The sequence below is a fragment of the Rhinolophus ferrumequinum genome, chromosome 20 (genome assembly GCF_004115265.2).
Source record: "Rhinolophus ferrumequinum isolate MPI-CBG mRhiFer1 chromosome 20, mRhiFer1_v1.p, whole genome shotgun sequence".
NCBI lineage: Eukaryota > Metazoa > Chordata > Mammalia > Chiroptera > Rhinolophidae > Rhinolophus > Rhinolophus ferrumequinum.
In genome coordinates, this window is record NC_046303.1 from 57,323,874 (window position 1) to 57,345,598 (window position 21,725).

A 21,725-nucleotide genomic window follows, 5' to 3' on the forward strand; every position below is an offset into this window, starting at 1 on the left:
AGTTCTGTGGGTGAGATACCTCAGGAATTAGAAGCCTCCAGAAATCTGCATGGACATGTAGTATGCATGCACTTTCCTGCTGTGTCACCACCACACCTGACTTGAAAATCACTCCTGCTCTCACTGCAGGAGTTCCTACCATCAAGAAGGAAATGAGTCTTAGAGATTGCTAATATGGTTCTTATGTGACATTGCTTATTTATGAGGTGTTGCAGTGGCTGCTGATGTAGGCAGCTTCTGGGCTGATAGCTGGGCCTCCTGGGCTTACAGACCAAATCCTTGCATTTTGGTTTTATAGCATCAAATAACCCACCTCTGCTAAGGCTTTTAGCTATTGCCATGCCCGCTCTCTCCAAAAAGTCTCAGCTCTGTAGTACTTGAGCTGAGGCAAGAGTATGTCTACATCAAACATTTAACATAAATGACAAAACAACAGATGTCCCTTGTCATTCTTTTTCCTGTCACTTACCAATAAAGGAATGAAGAAGCCTGAGACAGAAATATACAGACAGGCAAGAAGAGGAGGCAAGTCAATGCCAAGGGGACTTATGACCCGGACCCTTAAACACCAGCTCTCACTTAGGTCACATTTAGGCAGAGTTAGAGAGAACTATAACCCATGACACAAGAATACATATGTACACAGATTATACTTAATATAATCCTTCAATTTTCTCTTACTTTGTGAACATGAAATTTAAGATGGCATCTTAGAGGCCATGAATTGAAATCTACAACCAATAAAGAAATATTTTAATCAAATATCATGGCATATAGCACCATGCTAGATTTAGTGTGGATAACTTTATTAATCGAGCAATTATAAATTAAGCACATACTATATGTTGGAAGGATACGAAGATGAAATGAGCAAGATCTCTTCCCTCAAATAGCTGTAGTGGGAAGAACACATGAGTGAACCAACAATTACAATACAAAATCTGAAGTGCCAGGTTATACGTACATAATACCTGCACGTGTGTGTGCGCGCGCGCGCACACACACACACACACACACACACACACACACACACACACACCTGAAATGCATACATAGAGAATTGTATTAAATCACTAGGAAAAGTGTCTCACTCAGCCTAAGATAGAGGCTAGGGGAGTGGAGAATGAAGCCAGTAGATCTTATAAAAAGAGGGGATGTTTGTACCAAGTCTTAAGGAGCAGTTGTGTAGGAGACTCAGCAGAGAAGATGAGGAAAGACATGTCAAAGACACCGAGTTGGAAGTAAGAATTGAAAGACATCGGAGGGAATGGGGTCTTCAGCAAGCAGTGAAGATAAATTAGCACAGAGAATCAATGATCTTTGAGGTTATGGTGAAAGTGAGTCTAGAAACAGAAGAGAGAGGCAGGTGGTCATATCCCATATGGAGCATACTATAATTGAAGTTGTGTTTTTTAAAAGTAAATCTTGCCATATTGTGAAGAAAAATTTGAGGAAGGAGCCAGATCATCTCTGAAGCTGTTGATAAGTCAGAGGGAGAAATGGAGGGTCAAAACTAAGGCAGTGCCAGTGTCTGAAAAAGAAGGGACTGACTTTAGGGATATCTCGGAAGGAGAAGAAATTGAACTAGTTAGTGCACTGATTGAATGATGAGGAGAGGGTGAGAGAAATACAAAATAATTGCAAGGTTTCTGGTCACACAATTGGGTGGATTGGTGCTAGTACCTGTGATAAGAGTTATGTCAAGAAGACAATGTTTATAGAGGAAAGATGAGGAATTCACTCTTTGTCAGGTAGAGCTTGCAATTTCTGTTATAAACACAGCTTGATATAGTAATATGTAACTGGAACTATGGCCCTGGTTAGCAGGAGAGCAGCTGGGCTAGATATTGTAGTTTGGGAGACACGAGCACAAAGTGGCTCTGCCTCGGGAGGATATGAGCCCTCAGAACTTGTGCAGACAGCAGTGGAGCAGAAGCCCACATCAAGGTGGATAACATTGATGTATGAGGGGTGGGCAGAGTCAAAGGTCCCAGAGTGTGGGACCTTCCCAAAGGGAAGAGTGTGATGAAAGAATGCATGGGCCTTGAGAGAGTGGAAGGTGCTCAGGAGAAGACCGGAGAGGGGAGAAGTCAGTCTAAAAAGTCAGTCTAAAAAGACAGAGGCCAGAAGAGGTGTGTAGGCAATAACGAAGTTGCAGAGACACAGAATGGGCTGGTCCCACACCCACATGTGACAGTTAAAAACTGGGAGGGATATTTTGGCTGTGGAAGTCACTCCTGAGGAGTGAGGGGTCCCAGCTCCACACCAGGATCCACAGCCCAGAGTTCCAGTGCTGGTAAGAGCAATCCCCACAACTTCTGGCTGTGAAAACCAGTGGAGGTTGTGGCTGAGTGAGACAGAGGTCAGCTGAAGTCCCAGGTGTTCTTTTTAAAGGGCCTGCACAGAGACTTACTTGCTGATGGACTCAGATGCTCTTAGCACCAGCACTGGAGCAACAGCTCAAAAGGTGCCAGGGACATTCAGGGTAGAACTGAATTGTCTGCCTTCAGGGCAAAGGACAGAGGGACAACTGTCTCCTAGACAGAAATTCTGGCAGAAACCATTGTCCCTTTGTTGAGGCCTCCCACCACCCAATCTGCACACACAGGAGGCCCCCAAATTTGAGTCTCTATAAACCTGGCTAACACTTCACCCTGCCTGATGATTCTCTAAAACCCTGTTCCACCCAAATTGCAGGCCTACTCAGCCACTTCCAATGGCTTTTCCGTACAAACGACCTGTCTTAGCTACAGACTTTCCTTAAAATCTCTCAAAGGTTCACAAACACCAAACAAGCAGTGTCTGGCCTTGACATGCCCTGCATATCTTAATAAGCAGCCCCAAGCCTGGCTCTAGTGATAGCCAGCCTCAGTTCACATCTTAGCCTCTCCCAGGTACTTACAAGTCCAGCACAAGTGGCAACCATCTACAGATCACTTTGTCACTTATATCAATTGGCTCCAGGCAGGGCACAGGCAGCAGCTGACCTTGGTCTGCACAAGAGCCCTCCCAAGAGACCCCAGAACCAACAGCTCCTCTGGGCCAGCTTCAGACCACACCAGAGCACCTCCATAAGGGACACACCAAAAGGGCAGACTCAGCAGGCACTACAGTTCTGCTAAAGCAAATCCTGCTCTGTAGGGTCAGCCCCTGCACTACAACTCCTCCACTGTAGTCATGGCTACTCCTTACAACCAATCAGCCTGTGGGTCAATCCCTCCCATTGACATTCAAACAGCAACACTCAGCTACAGCAGGAGGACACACATAACCCACACAAAGGACACACCTGCAGCACTCAGCTCAAGTGACAAGGGAGACTATGCCACTGGGCTCCACAGTACACCTACTACATAAGGCCACTGTACTAAGACTAGGAGACATAGCAGCCCTACCTAATATATAGAAACAAATACAGGGAGGCAACCAAAATGCAAGACAAAGAAACATGTCCCAAATGGAGGAACAGAACACAACTTCAGCAAAACAAAATGCAGGCAAGCAATCTACTAGGTGCATAGTTCAAAACACTGAACCAGGATGCTCAATAATCTCAGGGAGAACTTTAACAAAGAGATAAAAAATAATAAAAATAAAAAATAGAAAAGAACCAGTGAGAAATGAAGAATACAATTGAAATGAAGAATACTCTGAGGAACTCAACAGCAGATTAGATGAAGCAGAGGATCAAATCAACAACTTAGAAGATAAGGTAGCAGAAAACATGCAATGCAAACAGCAGAGAGAAAAAAGAATCCAAAAAAATGAGGAGAGTTTAAGGGGACTCTGGGACAACAAGAAGCATACCAACATTCACATCAGAGTGGTACCAGTAGGAGAAGAGAGAAAGCAAGGAATTGAAAACCTAGTTAAAGAAATAATGATGGAAAACTTCCCTAACCTCATGAAGGAAATAAACATACAAGCCCAGGAATCATAGAGAGTCCTAAATAAGATGGACCCAAAGAGGCCCACACCAAGACACATCATAATTAATTAAAGTTAAAAACAAACATAGAATCTTAAAAGCAGCAAGAGGAAAGAAGTTAGTTATCTACAAGGGAGCTCCCATAAGACTGTTCCCTGATTTCTCAACAGAAACTTTGCAGGCCAGAAGGGATTGGCACAAAATGTGATGAAAAGCAAGGGCCTACATCAAAATCACTCTACTCAGCAAGGCTATTATTTAGAATAGAAAAACAGATAAAGAGCTTCCTAGACAAGAAAAGGCTAATGGAGATTATTATCACCAAACCAGTATTACAAGAAATGTTAAAGGGACTTCTTTAAGAAGAAAAAGATGAAACTATGAATAATAAAATGGCAAAAAGTACATATGTATCAACAATTACATTAAGTGTAAATTGATTAAATGCTCCAATCAAAAGGTAGGGTGGTTGAATGGTTAAGAAAGCAAAACCATTACATATACTGCCTACAAGAGACTCACTTCAAATCAAAAGATACACACAGACTAATAGTAAAGGGATGGAAAAAGATATTTCATGATAATGGAAATGAGAAAAAAAATCTGGGGTAGCAATACTTATACTGGACAAAATAGACTTAAAACAAAAGATATAGCAAGCGACAAAGAAGGATCCAGTAATTTCATTTCAGGGTATTTACTTGGAAAATCCCAAAACATTAATTCAAAAAGACATATGCATCCATATGTTCATTGCAGCATTATTTACAATAGCCAAGATATGGAAGCAACTAAGTGTCCATCAATAGAAAAATGGATAAAGAAGAAATAATATGTATATACAATGGAATATTACTCAGCCATAAAAGGAAATGAAATCTTGCCATTGAAACAACATGGATGGACCTAAAGGGTATTGTGCTGAATGGATAAGTCAGAAAAAGACAAATACCATGAGATTCCACTTAAATGTAGAATCTGAAAACAAAATAAATGAACAATCAAACCAAAAACAAACTAATGGGAACAGAAAACATTTTGATTTTACCAGATGGGAGGAGGACTGGGAGGATGGGTCAAAAAGGGAAAGGATTAAGAGGTAGAAATTGATAGCTACCAAAGAGTCATGGGAATGTCATGGGAATCCTACCAAAGCATAGGAAATATAGACGATAATATTGTAATAAGTATGTATGGTGTCAGATGGGTACTAGATTTATCAGGGTGATCATTTCATAAGTTGTACAAATGTCTAATCGCTAAGCTGTACACCTGAACTGATATGTGTTATATGTTGTATGTCAACTATAATTGAAAGGTGAAAAAATTATTTTAAAGAAAAAAAGAATGAGTAAGAATATTTGGTCTGGCAGAGAAGAAAGAAGGGACTACCACATAGAGGATGAAGGGGTGAACAAAGATGTCAGTTTGATGTGGCTGCAAAATAAAGAAAAAGAGTAAAGGCATTCTTGTTTCAGACAGGGAAGGACATTTGATGCCATTCCAGGGGGTTTGAATTTTATCATAAAGATGGCAATGTAATATTTTTACAGTAGAGAAATGTCTTGATCAGAAATATTTTGAAACCAAACTCAACTCTGGTTACAAGTAGATGAAATGGAGTGTGCAAAGGGGTCATTTAAGAGGCTAGTGAAACAGTTCGTTGAAAAGAGGATAAATAATCAAATTAAGGGAGAAGCAGTGGGAATGGAAAGTCATTTCAGAAGAAGTCTGAAATAATGAGTAAAACTTGGTGATGGATTATAGATGGTGAGTGATTAAGTATATGAAATTTCCCACTTGCTATAAAATAGCATATAAGAAAATACCAGGTAAAAAAATTATCATATATTTTGAATGGAGGCATAAACACCAAACCATATAAGTGAAAAGCTCCAAACTTATTTTTATGTCTAATTCAAAGTATGAATGGTGCAAAATTCATATATTTTTAAATTATTATGCTTGAATTGGAAAGATTCACATTTTAGCTCAAATATCTCCTCTAAGGGCACTCAATTTAAAATAACCCATCCATTTAGGTGATGTAATCAATACGTATGGTGAATATTTAAATTAAAAATAATATTTATTACAGTAAAAGACACATTGATATTAATCCCCCTCAAAATACTCCCCCTCACTTTGAACACACTTATCGCATGTTCTTGCCACTTTCTGAAGCACTTCTGGAAGTCCTCTTTTGTGAGTGTCCTTAGTTGTGCCTTCGTGGCTCCGTTGATATCCTGAATTGATTCAAGACATTTAACTTTCATGGTCATTTTTATTTTGGGGAAGAGCCAGAAGTCACATGGTGCCAGATCCAGTGAATAACGTGGAGAAGGGCACACCTTAATATTTTTGTTTGATAGAAATCGCCATACCAGGAGCAATGTATGACACAGAGCATTGTCATGATGGAGGATGATTTATAGCACACCTTCTCTCAACCATAGCTCACACCTGACTGATTGCACCGAACAAGTTGAAACTTGTCTCATACTGTTACGAAAGTTTAACATGCCACTTCCCATATTGAAGATCCCTGCCTTTCCATTGGATGGCACTCAGCAGCAGAATTCACTGTATATTTTGATCACAAGAGAAAGGCTCCATGTCACACATCACTTCTGGTATGGCAATTTCTGTCAAATAAAAACATTACAGTGTGTCCTCATCTACCTTATTCACCAGATCTGGTACTCTGTGACTTCTGGCTCTTCCCCAAAGTCAAAATGACCATGAGAGTTAAACATTTTGAATCAGTTCAGGACTTGGGGGCAGCCATGACAGCACAACTAAAGACACTCATGAAAGAGGACTTCCATAACTGCTTCAGAAAAAAACAAGAACGATGGGGTAAATGTATTTGAATCGAGGGGATGTATTTTGAGGGATATCAATAACAATGTGTCTTTTACTTAATTTTTTTTTATTTAAACATTCCCTGCAATCGGTGACCATAGGATGGCCACGGGCTTGAAAATTAATCTGGGGAACGTAATTTGGTGGTTACCAGAAGGTAAAGGGGTGGGGGGGTGGGGGATGAGGGTGAGAGGGATCAAATGTATGGTAATGGAAGGGGAGCTGACTCTGGGTGGTGAACACACAATGTGATTTATGGATGATGTGATACAGAATTGCACACCTGAAATCTATGTAATTTTACTAACAATTGTCACCCCAATAAATTAAAAAAAAAAAAAAAAAAACATTCCCTGCATAATTTGATCACACCTTGTAGAACTCTCCAACTTAACATCTTACTTTGTTATTTTAAGAGAATTTATCGCTATCTAAAATAAAGTATATATATATATATATATATATATATATATATATATATATATATATAAAACTATCTGAAGTAAAGTATATATTTATACTCATTATTTTTTTGTGTCTCCACTTAGAACATAAGCCCTGTGAGACTGGAGGTCTTGCTTACTAGTCAAAAACTCCACACTCAATAAATATGTCTGGAAGGAAAGAAGGAAGGAAGGAAGGAAAGAAGGAAAGAAGGGGGGAGGAAAGGAAGAAGGAAGGAAGGAAGGAAGGAAGGAAGGAAGGAAGGAAGGAAGGAAGGAAGGAAGGAAGGATAGAGGAAGGAAGGAAGGAAAGAAAATGGGCAGGAAGGAAGAAGAATGGGAAGGAAGGGGGTAAGAAAATAAGATGGATCGAAGGATAACAGATAGATGACAGATGGATAGATAGGTAGATAGATAGATAGATAGATAGATAGATAGATAGATAGATAGATAGATAGATAGATAGATGGAATTTCCTTAGATAAAACTCCTTCATTATTAGAGTTTCAATCTCATTTCAGTTTTTCATTCAATATATTCGGGATTCAGAAAAACAGTCCTTATTGTTCAGTTAAGTTCCTACAAATTGTCTTCTCTGAAATCACCAATGGAAATTCTTTTTCTATCTCAATCACTCTGAATACCACTTTTCTCAGAGCAGATCTAAGATGCACTGAAGTCTAAACAATTGAAATAGGTGAGCTTCTTTCTATTTTGAGGAAAAGTGCCTGAGTGTCAGATATGCCCTGTTTATTTTAAGTATTAGCATGTATCATTTTAAGAAGTTACTGTGATATGAGTCACTCTTTGTGTAATCATCAGTGTGAGAACAATTCTCAGAAGTCAGGTTTGAAATCTGATGCTGAGTATTTATTCAGGTTCTGCGCAACTACCAGAAGGTCCATGGTGCTCATTTCATGTTAGTGATGGGAACAAATCTACCCTTACCAGTGTCACAACCAACTAGTTTAGAAACTCAAGCCAAAATCTATAAGCAGATACTATTTGGGTGGTAAAAATCTTGTTTTCAGGTCTTTTTGCAAGGTGATGCATGGGGAGGAGGGAGGCTTCTTTAACATGTTTAGAGTTTGGCCAAGTGGGTACTAAGGGTAATTGTAGAGTTTTATAGAACTTAAGAAGTCCTGGGTAACATACCTTGAATACCCCTTGCTAGATCTTCCCAGTCTTGATTTAGTAAATAGGAACCACAATATTATGAGATCCCATTGGATGTCTGTAGCCCACAAACACTAAAGGGCCCCTCCTACCAGAAGAACTCAGTGTGTAATTTTTATTTGAGTAAAGCATCAAATTAGCTCTCCCACCTCAAGCTGGCTCAACAGCAGTCGCTGGGTTTTTTCGTAGACAACTACAAGAGCTTTACTGTTCTCATATCCTACTGAATCTGAGTAGCCTTCCTAACAATGCCCAGAAGAAGCTGTGGGGCATAAATTAATTGAGCAGGCACCATAAAATATGCATGACAGGTTGTGTTGTGACTACATGTATGTCCGTTCTGCCCATTTCTTAATCCAACTTTATTTAGAACTTGTGAGAAACATTCAGTAAAGTTTTTAAAACTGTTAGAGAAACCCTCTTTTCAAACACTTGTATTATCCAGAAATAGACCTAAAGATGTACAAGAATTTCATATATGACAAAGATGGAAGTTCAATTCAGTTGGAAAAGAATGGAGTATTGATATCAAAACAACTGGCTATGCAACCAAAAGAGAGAGAGAGAGAAAAAAAAAAGAGGTTAAATTCCTCCCTAATTTCAAAACACAAGTGAAAAATGTAACAGTAAAATTTCTTCAAGAAAATCTAGGTGACTTCATATACATTCTAAAACACAAATATTATTAAGAATATAACACAGTAATTCCTGATTAAAACTGAAAGCAACAAAGGAACAAGACAAACAAATGAAGAAACAAAAACTCATAGACACAGACAATAGTTAAGTAGTTACCAGAGGGTAAGGGGGAAGAAGGGGGTGGTAGAAGAGGGAAAAGGGGGTCAAATATATGGTGATGGAAGGAGAACTGACTCTGGGTGGTGAACTATAGATGATGCAAGACAGAATTGTATACTTGAAACCTATGTAATTTTCTAACCATTGTCACCCCAATAAATTTTAATTTAAAAAAATGAATATAAAACAAACTCAAACCTTGAGTGGTATAGACTTTTAAAATCTATACAGATAATTTTTTTTTTAAAAAAAGCCAAAAACATACAATGGAGAAAGGACAGCCTGTTCAATAAATGGTGCTAGGAGAATTGGAAAACCACGTGCAAAAGAATGAAACTAGACTGCTATCTGTCACTGTATACCAAAATTAAATCAAAATGGATCAAGATTGGAACCTTAGAATCTATAAAAAAAAAGAAAGTCATATTTGAATATATAAAAATTAAAATAGTTTTTTATGGCAAAAATACCATAAACAAAGTCAAAGACAAGCTTTATTTTTTTTTTTTTAACTAAAGCTTATTGGGTGATAATTATTATCAAGTTACATAGGTTTCAGGTGTACAATTCTGTATTACATCATCTATAAATCCCATTGTGTGTTCACCACCCAGAGTCAGTTCTCCTTCCATCACCATATATTTGATCCCTTTTACTCTCATCTACCATCCCCCTCCCCCCTTACCCTCTGGTAACCACTAAACTATTGTCTGTGTCTATGCGTTTTTGTTTCTTTGTTTGTCTTGTTCCTTTGTTGTTTTCAGTTTTATATACACATATCTGTGAAATCATATGGTTCTCGACTTTTTCTGTCTGACTTATTTAGCATAGCATAATAATCTCAAGATCCATCCATGTTATCACCAATGGTACTATTTCATCTTTTCTTACAGCCAAAAAGTATTCCATTGTGTATATATACCACAACTTCTTTATCCAATCATATATCAAAGGACACTTTGGTTGTTTCCACGTCTTAGCCTCTGTAAATAAAGCTGTAATGAACATCGGAGCACATATATCTTTATGGATAAATGATTTCATTTTACTTTGGGGGGTGTAGATACCCAGGAGAGGGATTGCTGGGTCGTATGGTCATTCTATTCTTCATTTTTTGAGGAACCTCTACACTGCCTTTCATAGTGGCTACACCAAGCTGCATTCCTACCAATGGTGTATGAGGGTTCCTTTTCCTCCACAGCCTCTCCAACACTTGTTATTATTTGTCTTGTTGATGATAGCCATTCTAACTGTATGAGGTGATATCTCATTGTGGTTTTGATTTGCATTTCTCTGATGATTAGTGATGTTTAGCATTTATTCATATGTTCATTGGCCTTTTGTCTGTCCTCTTTGAAATGTCTATTCAGGTTCTCTGTCCATTTTTTAATTGGATTGTTTGCTTTTATGTTGTTGAGTTGTATGAATTCTTTATATATTTTTTATATTAGCCCAATAATCAAAACAGTATGGTATTGGCAGAAAAACAGACACATAGACCAATAGAATAGAATTGAGAACCCAGAAATAAACCCACATAAATATGGACAGATAATTTGTGACAAGGAAGCAAAAAACTTACAATGGAGAAAAGATAGCCTCTTCAATAAATGGTGTTGGGAGAATTGGAAAGCCACATACAAAAGAATGAAACTAGGAAAGAATGGATCAAAATGGTGGTGTGAGGTGAGCCTCTGTAAAGTTCCCCTGGAATTTACAACTAATCGAATAGCAATAACTCCACAAAGGACTCCCTGCACAGCAGACAGGCAAGACGAAGAGGCCCACTACTGAATTCACCTAAAGGAGGGCGAATTGTGTGAGCGGGGGAGGAGGGAAGGGAGAAGTGCGAGGACCGAGCCACGCGGGTGGGCACAGGACGCAGACCTAGCTCAGCGCTCGGAGCTCTCTGCACCCTGAACTACCGCAGTTATGGAAGAGGGAAGAACTCGGACTGCTAGGGCTTCGCTTATGGCCCACAGGGCTGAGGGGGAAGCACATGACACGGCTGAACCCAATGCAAACGGCAGAGACCTCGGAGAAAAGACTGAGGGAAGAAGGCTGAAAACGGTGTTTTAACCCTCACTGCCAAGCAGAGAATGGAAGCCTTAGGCATTGAGAGTAGCCGGCCCTCCCTACCCTCCCAGAGCTCGCCCCGCCCCCACCTGCCCAGTGCTAGAAGCGGAACAGTAGCAGTGTCAGATCAAAAGAACAGAATATTTGCTGTTCTGAGAACTGTGGACCGCACACACAGATTCGCAGCCCAACTAGTTCCAGTGGGGGCGGGGGGGAGCTGTGGAAGCAGGACCAGCTGTGGTGGTGGTCGCTGCCATTGCTCTGGGCCACCTCTCACAACTCACCCCGCCCCTGGCCCCAGCTATCTGGGCGGATCCCTGATGGAGAAGACAGAACTGCTGAAACATACAGGCTCTGAATCTGGTGAAGGAAGAGCTTTGGAACTTCAAAAGCTTTCCCCATACCCACACGGACACTGCGCCCTGTGACCCAGGCAAACTATTAACAGAGGAGAAGCCCGTCTCCGAGGGAATCCCTCCATTGTGGGAGAAGATGGAATAGTGCAGAGAAAACATAGCACTACCGTGTGAGAGAGAAAAAAAAGGCTGCAGTCGGAGAGAAAATAAAACATTCTACCAAGAAGTACTGGAAAACAAAAGAAAGACCTCTTCCTATCAACCTGTTGCAGAAGCCACTCCTGTAGATGTCTAGGAAGTGAAATAATAAATCAGTGGTTGTCATGAATAACCAAGACAACAAGACACCTCAGAAAGAAGTGAAAAGTCTCCAGAAAAGGAACTTAAAAGATATGGAAATAGGTGACTTAAATGACAGAGAATTCAAGATTGCAGTTCTGAAAAAACTCAACGAGATGCAAGAAAACACAAAAAGGCAGTTTAATGAACTCAGAAACATAATCAAAGAACAACATGAGCATTTTGCAAAAGAGATTGAAATTTTAAAACAGAACCAAATAGAATTTCTGGAGATTAAGAACTCAATGAAAGAAATCAAGAATGAAATAACCAGCTTCGGTAGTAGAGTTGACCAGATGGAGGGAAGAATCAGTGACATCGAAGATAGAAACCTGGAAATTACACAGATGGAAGAAGAAAGAGACTTGAGACTTAAGAGAAATGAAAGAACTCTATAAGAACTTTCTGACTCTATCAGAAAGAGCAATATAAGAATAATGGGCGTACTAGAAGGAGAAGAAATAGAGAAGGGAACAGAGAATATATTCAAACAAATTGTTGATGAGAACTTCCCAAACTTGTGGACAGAACTGGATCCTCTAATCGAAGAAGCAAATAGAACACCTAATTACCTCAATCCCAACAGGCCTTCTCCAAGACACATTGTATTCAAGCTGTCTAAAATCAACAATAAAGAAAGAATCCTCAAGGCAGCCAGGGAAAAGAAAACCTGGTAAGGACAACACAAAAAAAGAAAACTACAGACCAATATCTCTGATGAATACAGATGCAAAAATCCTAAACAAAATACTAGCAAATCGAATACAACAATGCATTAAAAAGATTATTCATCATGACAAAGTGGGGTTCATCCCCGGGGCACAAGGATGGTTCAACATCCACAAATCCATCGATGTGATATATCACATAAACAAAATAAAGGACAAAAATCATATTGCAGATTGGTGCAGCCACTATGGAAAACAGTATGGAGGTATCTCAAAAATCTGAAAATGGAACTACCTTATGATCCAGTAATTCCACTCCTAGGTATCTATCCGGAGAAATCCAAAACTTCAATTCAAAAATCTTTATGCACTCCTATGTTTATTGCAGCACTATACACAATAGCTAAGACATGGAAACAACCAAAATGCCCATCGGTAGATGACTGGATTAAGAAACTGTGGTACATTTATACAATGGAGTATTACGCAGCCATAAAGAAGAAAGAAATCTTACCATTTGCAACAACATGGATGGATCTAGAGAACATTATGTTAAGTGAAATAAGTCAGACAGAGAAAGATAAGTACCATATGATCTCACTTATTTGCGGATTCTAAAGAAAAGAATAAGTGAATGAACTAATCAGAAACAGTTTGGGAGACAATGAGGAAAAACTGAGGGTTGCTAGATGGGCGGGAGGGGTGGGGGGTGGGGAGGAGGGTGAGGGGATTGGAGGGCAGTCGGTGACCACAGGATGGCCACGGGTTTGAAAATTAATCTGGGGAACGTAATTTGGTGGTTACCAGAAGGTAAAGGGGTTGGGGGGTGGGGGATGAGGGTGAGGGGGATCAAATGTATGGTGATGGAAGGGGAGCTGACTCTGGGTGGTGAACACACAGTGTGATTTATGGATGATGTGATACAGAATTGCACACCTGTAATCTATGTAATTTTACTAACAATTGTCACCCCAATAAATTAAAAATAAATTTAAAAAAAATCATATGATTATATCAATTGATGCAGAAAAGGCATTTGACAAGATACAACATCCATTTATGATTAAAACACTTAATAAAATAGATGTAGAAGGAAAATACCTTAAAGTAATAAAGGCTATATATGACAAGCCCTCAGCTAACCTCATAATTAATGGTGAAAAACTGAAGACCTTTGCTCTACGTTCAGGAAGACGACAGGGCTGTCCCCATCACCTCTGCTTTTCAACATAGTGTTGGAAGTCCTTGCCAGAGAAATCAAGCAAGAGAAAGAAATAAAAGGCATCCAAATTGGGAATGGAGGAGTTAAATTATCAGTCTTTGCAGGTAACATGATGTTATATATAGAAAACCCTAAAGACTCCACCAAAAAGCTATTAGAAACAATCAACGAATACAGTATAGTTGCTGGTTACACAATCAACATACAAAAGTCCATTGCATTCCTATATACTAACAACGAAATCTCAGAAAAAGAAATACAAAAAATTTTTTGCAATTGCAGCAAAAAAATAAAATACCTAGGAATAAACTTAACCAAGGATGTGAAGGACCTATATGCTGAAAACTATAAGACATTTTTGAAAGAAATTGAAGAAGACACAAAGAAATGGAAAGACATTCCATGCTCATGGATTGGAAGAATCAACATAGTTAAAATGGCCATACTACCCAAAGCAATATACAGATTTAATGCAATCCCCATCAAAATCCCAATGGCATTTTTTAAAGAAATAGAGCAAAAAAATCATCAGATTTGTTTGGAACCACAAAAACCCTGAATAGCCAAAGCAATCTTAAGGAAAAAGAACAATATTGGAGGTACTCCCTGGCTTTAGCTTGTACTACAGGGCTACAATCATCAAAACAGCATGGTATTGGCAGAAAAACAGACACATAGACCAATGGAATAGAATTGAGAACCCAGAAATAAAACCACATAAATATGGACAGATAATTTTTGACAAAGAAGCTAAAAACATACAATGGAGGAAAGACAGCCTCCTCAATAAATGGTGCTGGGAGAATTGGATACCCATGTGCAAAAGAATGAAACTACACTGCTATCTGTCGCCATGTACCACAATTAATTCAAAAAGGATCAAAGACTTAAGCATAAGACCTGACACAATACACTGCATGGAAGAAAACATAGGTACTAGACTTATGGACCTTAGATTCAAAGAGCATTTTATGAGTTTGGCTCCAAAGGCAATGGAAGTAAAAGCTAAAATAAACGAATGGGACTATATGAAACTTAAAAGCTTCTGCACAGCAAAAGAAACCATCGACAAAATAAAGAGGCAACCAACTGAATGGGAGAAGCATTTTGCAAACAGTGCCTCCGATAAGGGGCTAATATCCAAAATATACAAGGAACTCAAGAAACTCAACAACAAAAAAACAAACAACCCAATTGAAAAATGGGCTGAGGACCTGAAGAGACATTTCCCCAAAGAGGACATACAAATGGCAAATAGACATATGAAAAAATGCTCAGCATCACTAATCATCAGAGAAATGCAAATAAAAACCACAAGGAGATATCACCTCACCCCAGTCAGAATGGCTATCATCAACAAGACAAATAGTAACAAGTGTTGGAGAGGCTGTGGAGAAAAAGGAACACTTATACACTGTTGGTGGAAATGCAGACTGGTACAGCCGCTATGGAAGGCAGTGGGGAGGTTCCTCAAAAAATTATGAATAGAATTACTATATGACCCAGCAATCCCTCCCCAGGGTATCTACCCAAAAAATCTGAAAACATCTATACATAAAGACATGTGTGCTCCAATGTTTATTGCAGCTTTGTTTACGGTCGCCAAGACATGGAAACAACCAAAATGTCCTTTGATAGATGAATGGATAAAGAAGTTGTGGCATATATACACAATGGAATATTATTCAGCGGTAAGAAAAGATGATATAGGAACATTTGTGACAACATGGATGGATCTTGAGAGTATAATGCTAAGCGAAATAAGTCAGACAGAAAAAACAGAGAACCATATGATTTCACTGATATGTGTTATATAAACCAAAAGCAACAAAAGAACAAGACAAACAAATGAGAAACAAAAACTCAGAGACACAGACAATAGTTTAGTGGTTACCAGAGGGTAAGGGGGGTGGGGGGTGAGAGATGAGGGTAAGGGGGACCAAATATATGGTGATGGAAGGAGAACTGACTCTGGTGGTGAACACACAATGGGATTTATAGATGATGTAATACATAATTGTACACCTGAAATCTATGTAATTTCACTAACAATTGTCACCCCAATAAATTAAAAAAAAAAAAAATGAAACTAGACTGCTATCTGTCACCATGTACCAAAATTAACTCAAAGTGGATCAAAGACCTAAACATAAGACCTGAAACAATAAACTTCATAGAAGAAAACATAGGTACTAAACTTATGGACCTTGGGTTCAAAGAGCTTTTTATGAATTTGACTTCAAAGGCAAGGAAAGTAAAATCTAAAATAAATGAATGGGACTATATCAAACTCAAAAGCTTCTTCACAGCAAAAGAAACCATCAGCAAAATAAAGAGCAACCGACCACATGGGAGAAGATTTTTGCAAAAAAGCTTTGATATTGAAAAATAATCTTTGCAACGCAGAAAAATCAGAGTTTGATAATCTGTAATAGATTTCAAAGAGCTCTTACAACTTGAAAAGAAGGGTGGAAACTAGCGTAAAAAAATTGGCAAAGGAAATGAAAAAGTTGTTCAGAGGAGGAAAAAAATCCAAATGATCAACAACCCATAAAAAGAATTTCAACTTTGTGAATAATCATAGAAATGTAAATTAAAATAACAATGATGTATCATTTTATAACTACAAAATAGACAAAAATTAAAGTAAGTTATGTTTTCTGTTTTTAGGGGGATATAGATAAAAGGACACGCTTATGCATTGCCAGTAGAAACATGAATTTTATAGTCTTTATTTAAAACACAGTCAACAATGTATACTAAGAATTTCAAAGCCATATGCCCTTTGGTCCATGAGTCTATTTCATAGAAACAAAAGCAGTATGATTAAGGATCCTTGTAATGATAGTTAACATTTATAACATTTATATATTATAGACCAGGCTTCTTTGCAAAGGGTCTACATGAATTACACGTCTCATAATGATCCCCCTATTTCACAAATGAGGAAACTGATACCTTTATGGGTTTAAAACTTGCCCAAGATAACTGAGCTAGTAAATGGCAGAGCTGGATAATCAAACCTGGGTAGTCTGGCTGTACAGTGCAAACTTTTGAAAGCTGTGTGACACTACCTAAAAAAAACAGACAAGCATGTTTATTTCAGCATTTTTTGTAAAGATACAAATATAGAAGCAACCTGAATGCCTATAAGCAGTGGGCTGTTTGACTTCATTAAGGCAGATCTATATATACTGTGCTGCATAAAGGACTGAATGAGAATCTTACCAGATGACGGAGGGTGATTTCTTCAAGATATTGTTTAGGTTGAAAAGAAGCAGAAAAGTATGAAAAATAACATTCAAAAATTGAAAACAAATGATGCAAAATTTATATGCATATAGATATAGATACTTAAATATAAATAACTTAGTGTGTGATCATCTGATTTAGAGAAAAAATATGGAAGAGTACATCGTATTCAACATGGGTCACACAAGATGAGGTGAGGAGAGAGGAGCCAGCTACGCCAGGAGAACACAAAAACAATGATGCTAACAAGGCATCTGTGATTGTATTAATGAATTTATATATGAATTTATGTGTGTGTAATTTTTAAAAATAAATCCCTAATGGCTAAAACACCATATAGTACAAATGTCTTAGCTAAATTATTAGACGGAAAGAAATGCTGCAAACATGAATTCTGCGATCATTTTCATACTCCTGTGGACATGGTGCTGTGCCACATAAACTGCTTTGCAGTGAGCTTCTGATATATTATATACAAGGCCTGATGATTCAGTTAGTGACCTTGGTGCAACAATGTTGCTAACCTTTTCTGATATCAGAGGTATTATTCGTTATGAATTTGTACCAACTGGACAAACAAATATCCAAGTTTACTATTTGGAAGTGCTGAAAAGGCTGCGTGAAAAAGTAGACGACCTGAAATTTTCACCAACAATTCATGGCTCCTGCATCACAACAATGCACCAGCTCACATGGCACTGTCCGTGAGGGAGTTTTTAGCCAGTAAATAAATAACTATATTGGAACATCCTCCCTACTCACCTGATCTGGCCCCCAGTAACTTCTTTCTTTACCTGAAGATAAAGGAAATATTGAAAGGAAGACATTTTGATGATATTCAGGAAATCAAGGGTAATATGACGATGGCTCTGATGGCCATTCCAAAAAAAGAGTTCCAAAATTGCTTTGAAAGATGGATTAGGTGCTGGCGTCGGTGCATAGCTTCCCAAAGGGCATACTTTGAAGGTGACCATAGTGATATTCAGCAATGAGGTATGTAACACTATTTCTAGGATGAGTTCACAAACTTAATTGTCCGACTTCGTATGTCACACGTATGTGCTATTACTTCGTTCACCTTACTTCTGATTTCGTCCATTCTCCATCCCATTTTGCCATCCCTCCCCACTTTACTCAGCGCAAAAATCTTTAACAATTTCCACGGTCTACAAAATGAAGTCCAGATTCCTCACATCTTCAGGCAGCCCAAACATTAAGACAGCCTGCCTGAGACACCATCGGCCTCTCCAGACCAGCTTCTCTGCGCTCCCTGCTTTCACAGGGGCTGTGCTCCACTCCCCATGTGACATGCCCTATTTCCTATTTCTCTTCTCTCATTTCATGGGTGTGTCAATGAAAAACATCCAGACTAAGAGAAAACGTATAAGCTTTATTTGAGGTAAACTGACAATTACTGGGAAACAAAATCTCAACAGATTGAGAAAATGCTCCACAAAATTGCGGTTTTCAGCTTATTTTATACATCAAAGTAGGATTACATGAAATCCACTGGTGGTAGATTAAGAGGGTGGGATAAAGCAAAGTGTGGGGGGAGGAATCTCTGGGATTGGATAAAAGTAAATTAGAGAGACAGGTACTTCTTTCAAATAGGTGGGCACGGGATAGTTAATAGTTCACATAGAGATGTTAATCAAGGAACAAGAATAATAATGAGAGATTCTGCAGTTTGCTGCACTGGTCTGGAAAAAGGGATTACTGACATTCCAAACATGTCATCTTAGATGCAAAAAGACAATAGACAGGCTCACTTAAGGTGAAAATTGACTTTATGAAGGAAGTGTCAGGCTAAAGATGTGACTTCCCACCATGGCCCACCTTGGTTATGAACTTCTTTTTATGTTCACGCCATCCTATGTGGGTATTTTTAGTCTCCTGACCTTGTCAAATTTAACCTGTGGCCCCTTTTTTGTCCTCAGGTTTAAATTTCATCCACCCTTAAAGCCCACTTAACATACTTTGCAGTTCCTTTGTGATTTCTTTCCTGAACTTTCTTCTGAAAGATAAGTTTATATTGTCTTGAGTTCTTTTAAAAACAAAGGTTTTCAAAGATTTTTAATTGAAACCTTGCTTTCCAAATGAAATTTGCATTCAGTACCAGTATGTGGGACAGATGAAAATATAGCTGATCTCTTCCAAGGAGCCAGTGTGTCTGGTCAGTTGTCCACTCAAATTCTGCTTCCTTGCCCCTATCTCTATGCTTCTGTGCAAAAGAGTTTGGAAAAACATTTCTCTGGACTACTGTTTGCATTTCTGCTTCCATCTCTCCCTGGCTATTTTGCCTTGTAGATATGTGTATTAACATTGACACTGGGTCAGGCAGCACTTCATTGTCTTTGTTTGCCCTCTGCAGCCAACATGATTTCTGGCCTAGAGGCAAACCCTTCAGTTCCTGAGGCAGTTGCCACATAGCAAGAGGATGTCGATGAAAAATCATCCAGCTTAAGAGAAAGCTTTTAAGAGTTTATTTGAGCCAAATTGGCAATAATTGCCAGGAAGCAAAGTCTCAATGGATTGAGAAAATGCTCTGGAAAATGGCGGTTTGCAAACTTTTTTATACATTAGAATCAAAGTACAAGGATTACATGAAATCCATAGGTTGTAGATTAAGGGGGTGGGAGAAAGCAAAGCGCGGAAATCTCTGGGATTGGATAAAAAGTAAAATGCAGACACACACTGCTTTTCATTGTTGGGTACAGGGTAGTTAATAGCATTTTACAACACATGGAGATGGTATTTGGAGAACAAGGTAACAATGAGGGTTATGTAGTTTCCTGCTCTGGCATAGTGGGTTGTGCCCCCTGGGGGGGGGCAGGAAAAAAGGGATTGCTCTGACATTCCAAGGGCATATTATCTTAGATTATAGATGCGAAAAAAGAGACAATAGACAGGCTCACTTAAGGAAAAGATTGACCTTTGTCAAGAAAGCTACAGGCTCGGGGATGTGACTGCTGGCCAACACCAAACTGGTAGTTAGGAATTTTTATGTTCACGCCATCGTATGTTGTTATTTTCAGTCTCCTTGTTAGAGCAGTTTCCGGCAACCATAACCGCTAGGAACTTTCCCAGCACGCTAGAGTAGTCGCCAGCTATATCAGCCTTTAGGGGCTTTCCTGTCAGATCAGTATCTAGCCATCACAGCCATTAGAGACCTTCCCAGCACCCTGGGCAGCTTTAATCAATCCCCTAGCACCGCAATAACAATGGCGCAAACCCCCTAAACCCGAAAGCCCGACACTATATAACCAAATGCCCGACCCCGGCAAGTGCTCAGTCTTTGGGAACGATCCCTCTGAGCCCACTGGCGAAATAAAGCTGTGTTCTCCCTGATCTCTGCATGCCACTTGAGTTTCTTGGTCCTCGCCGTTTTCCACAACATCCTGAGCTTGTCAGGTTTAACCGGTGGCCCCTTTTCCGTCCTCAAGGTTCAGAGCTTCAGAGCTAGGCAAACCCACAATAAATTCCTTCTCCAACTCTCAGTTGTTGTGTGACCTCGGGCAGGTTTCTTAACCTATCTGAGTCTCAGCCTCCTTCTTCATAAAAAAGAGAGAAAAGTGCCTTTTCTGCATGGTGGTTGTGTTACCAGGAAATGACATTGAACCTCGGTTCTTCTCTTCTTGAAGGAATGAATTCAATCAAAAGACAGAATTTTGTGCATCAATAAGACAGCAAGAAGTTTATTAGTAAAAGAAAGTACATTCCAAGAGATGGAGCAGGCTGACCCAAGAGAGGGAAACAGCCTCTCCTTACATTGCGTTAGGGCTTTTACTTCTGTGGGTACAATTGCCTCCCCCTCTCCCTTCTCTTACCTCTTTTTCTCCTCCTGAGTTTCCTAGTCCTCTGGCATTTAGCAATGCATTTCTTTGACTTAGGGGCCTGTGTAAATACACCCTTTTGATTCAGGGGCATGTGTAAACACATTTCTTTGGGGTATGTGAAAGCCTGGAATCCTGTTGGGCAGCTGCCAGGGGTCTTGACCCAAGTAGGGGTTACAGCAAGGGGCTTTCTAACCCCTTTCATTTTTCCTGCTCATTTCTATCTACCTACCTATCAGTTGTAAAGTTACAGAAAAAGTAACAAGCACCCAGTATGTACTTGATAAATGCAGATGTTATCATTATTTCCTTGAGTATATGTGTATATTTTATAGAGACATCTGAAGGTTTTAGAGAAAGCTAGATTGGTTCATTCAATCCAGCACTATTGACATTTGGGGTCAGATAATTCTTTATCGTAAGGACTGTCCTGTGTGTTGTAGGATGCTTAGCAGTTGCACCACCACCACCTCCAGTTGTGACAACCTGAAAGGTCTCCGGACATTGCCAAATGTCTCCCAGGAGGCAAACCCACTCCCTGTTGTGAACAACTGCTTTAATGTTCCAGTATGGAAAGAGATTGGGGGAAAAAATGTCACATGGCTGAACAAGAACAGCAACATTTTTGCAGGAAAAGAATATTTCTTTGGGCCTGCAGTTTTATAAAAACACATTCAACATTGGAATAAGTCATAGATTAGACATTACTGGACTAGCATAACCCAGCCTCTGAACTCAGGGGCCACTGTGCACTCAGGCGCCTGAGTCC

General features: G+C 39.2%; 1 protein-coding gene across 4 annotated transcripts in view; it reads left to right on the forward strand.

Moving 5' to 3' along the window:
- HECW1 (HECT, C2 and WW domain containing E3 ubiquitin protein ligase 1) overlaps positions 1-21,725 on the forward strand; it is a 548,017-nt gene that overhangs the window by 493,950 nt on the left and 32,342 nt on the right. Inside the window, exon 23 of one of the 4 annotated variants that reach the window (XM_033088740.1) lies at positions 478-572. The exons of the other annotated variants lie outside the window; for them this stretch is intronic. Within the exon in view, the coding sequence (XP_032944631.1) occupies positions 478-493 (16 nt within the window). The 3' untranslated portion in view covers positions 494-572. Of the gene's footprint in view, positions 1-477; positions 573-21,725 lie in introns of those variants that run through there. 4 annotated transcript variants of the gene reach the window in all.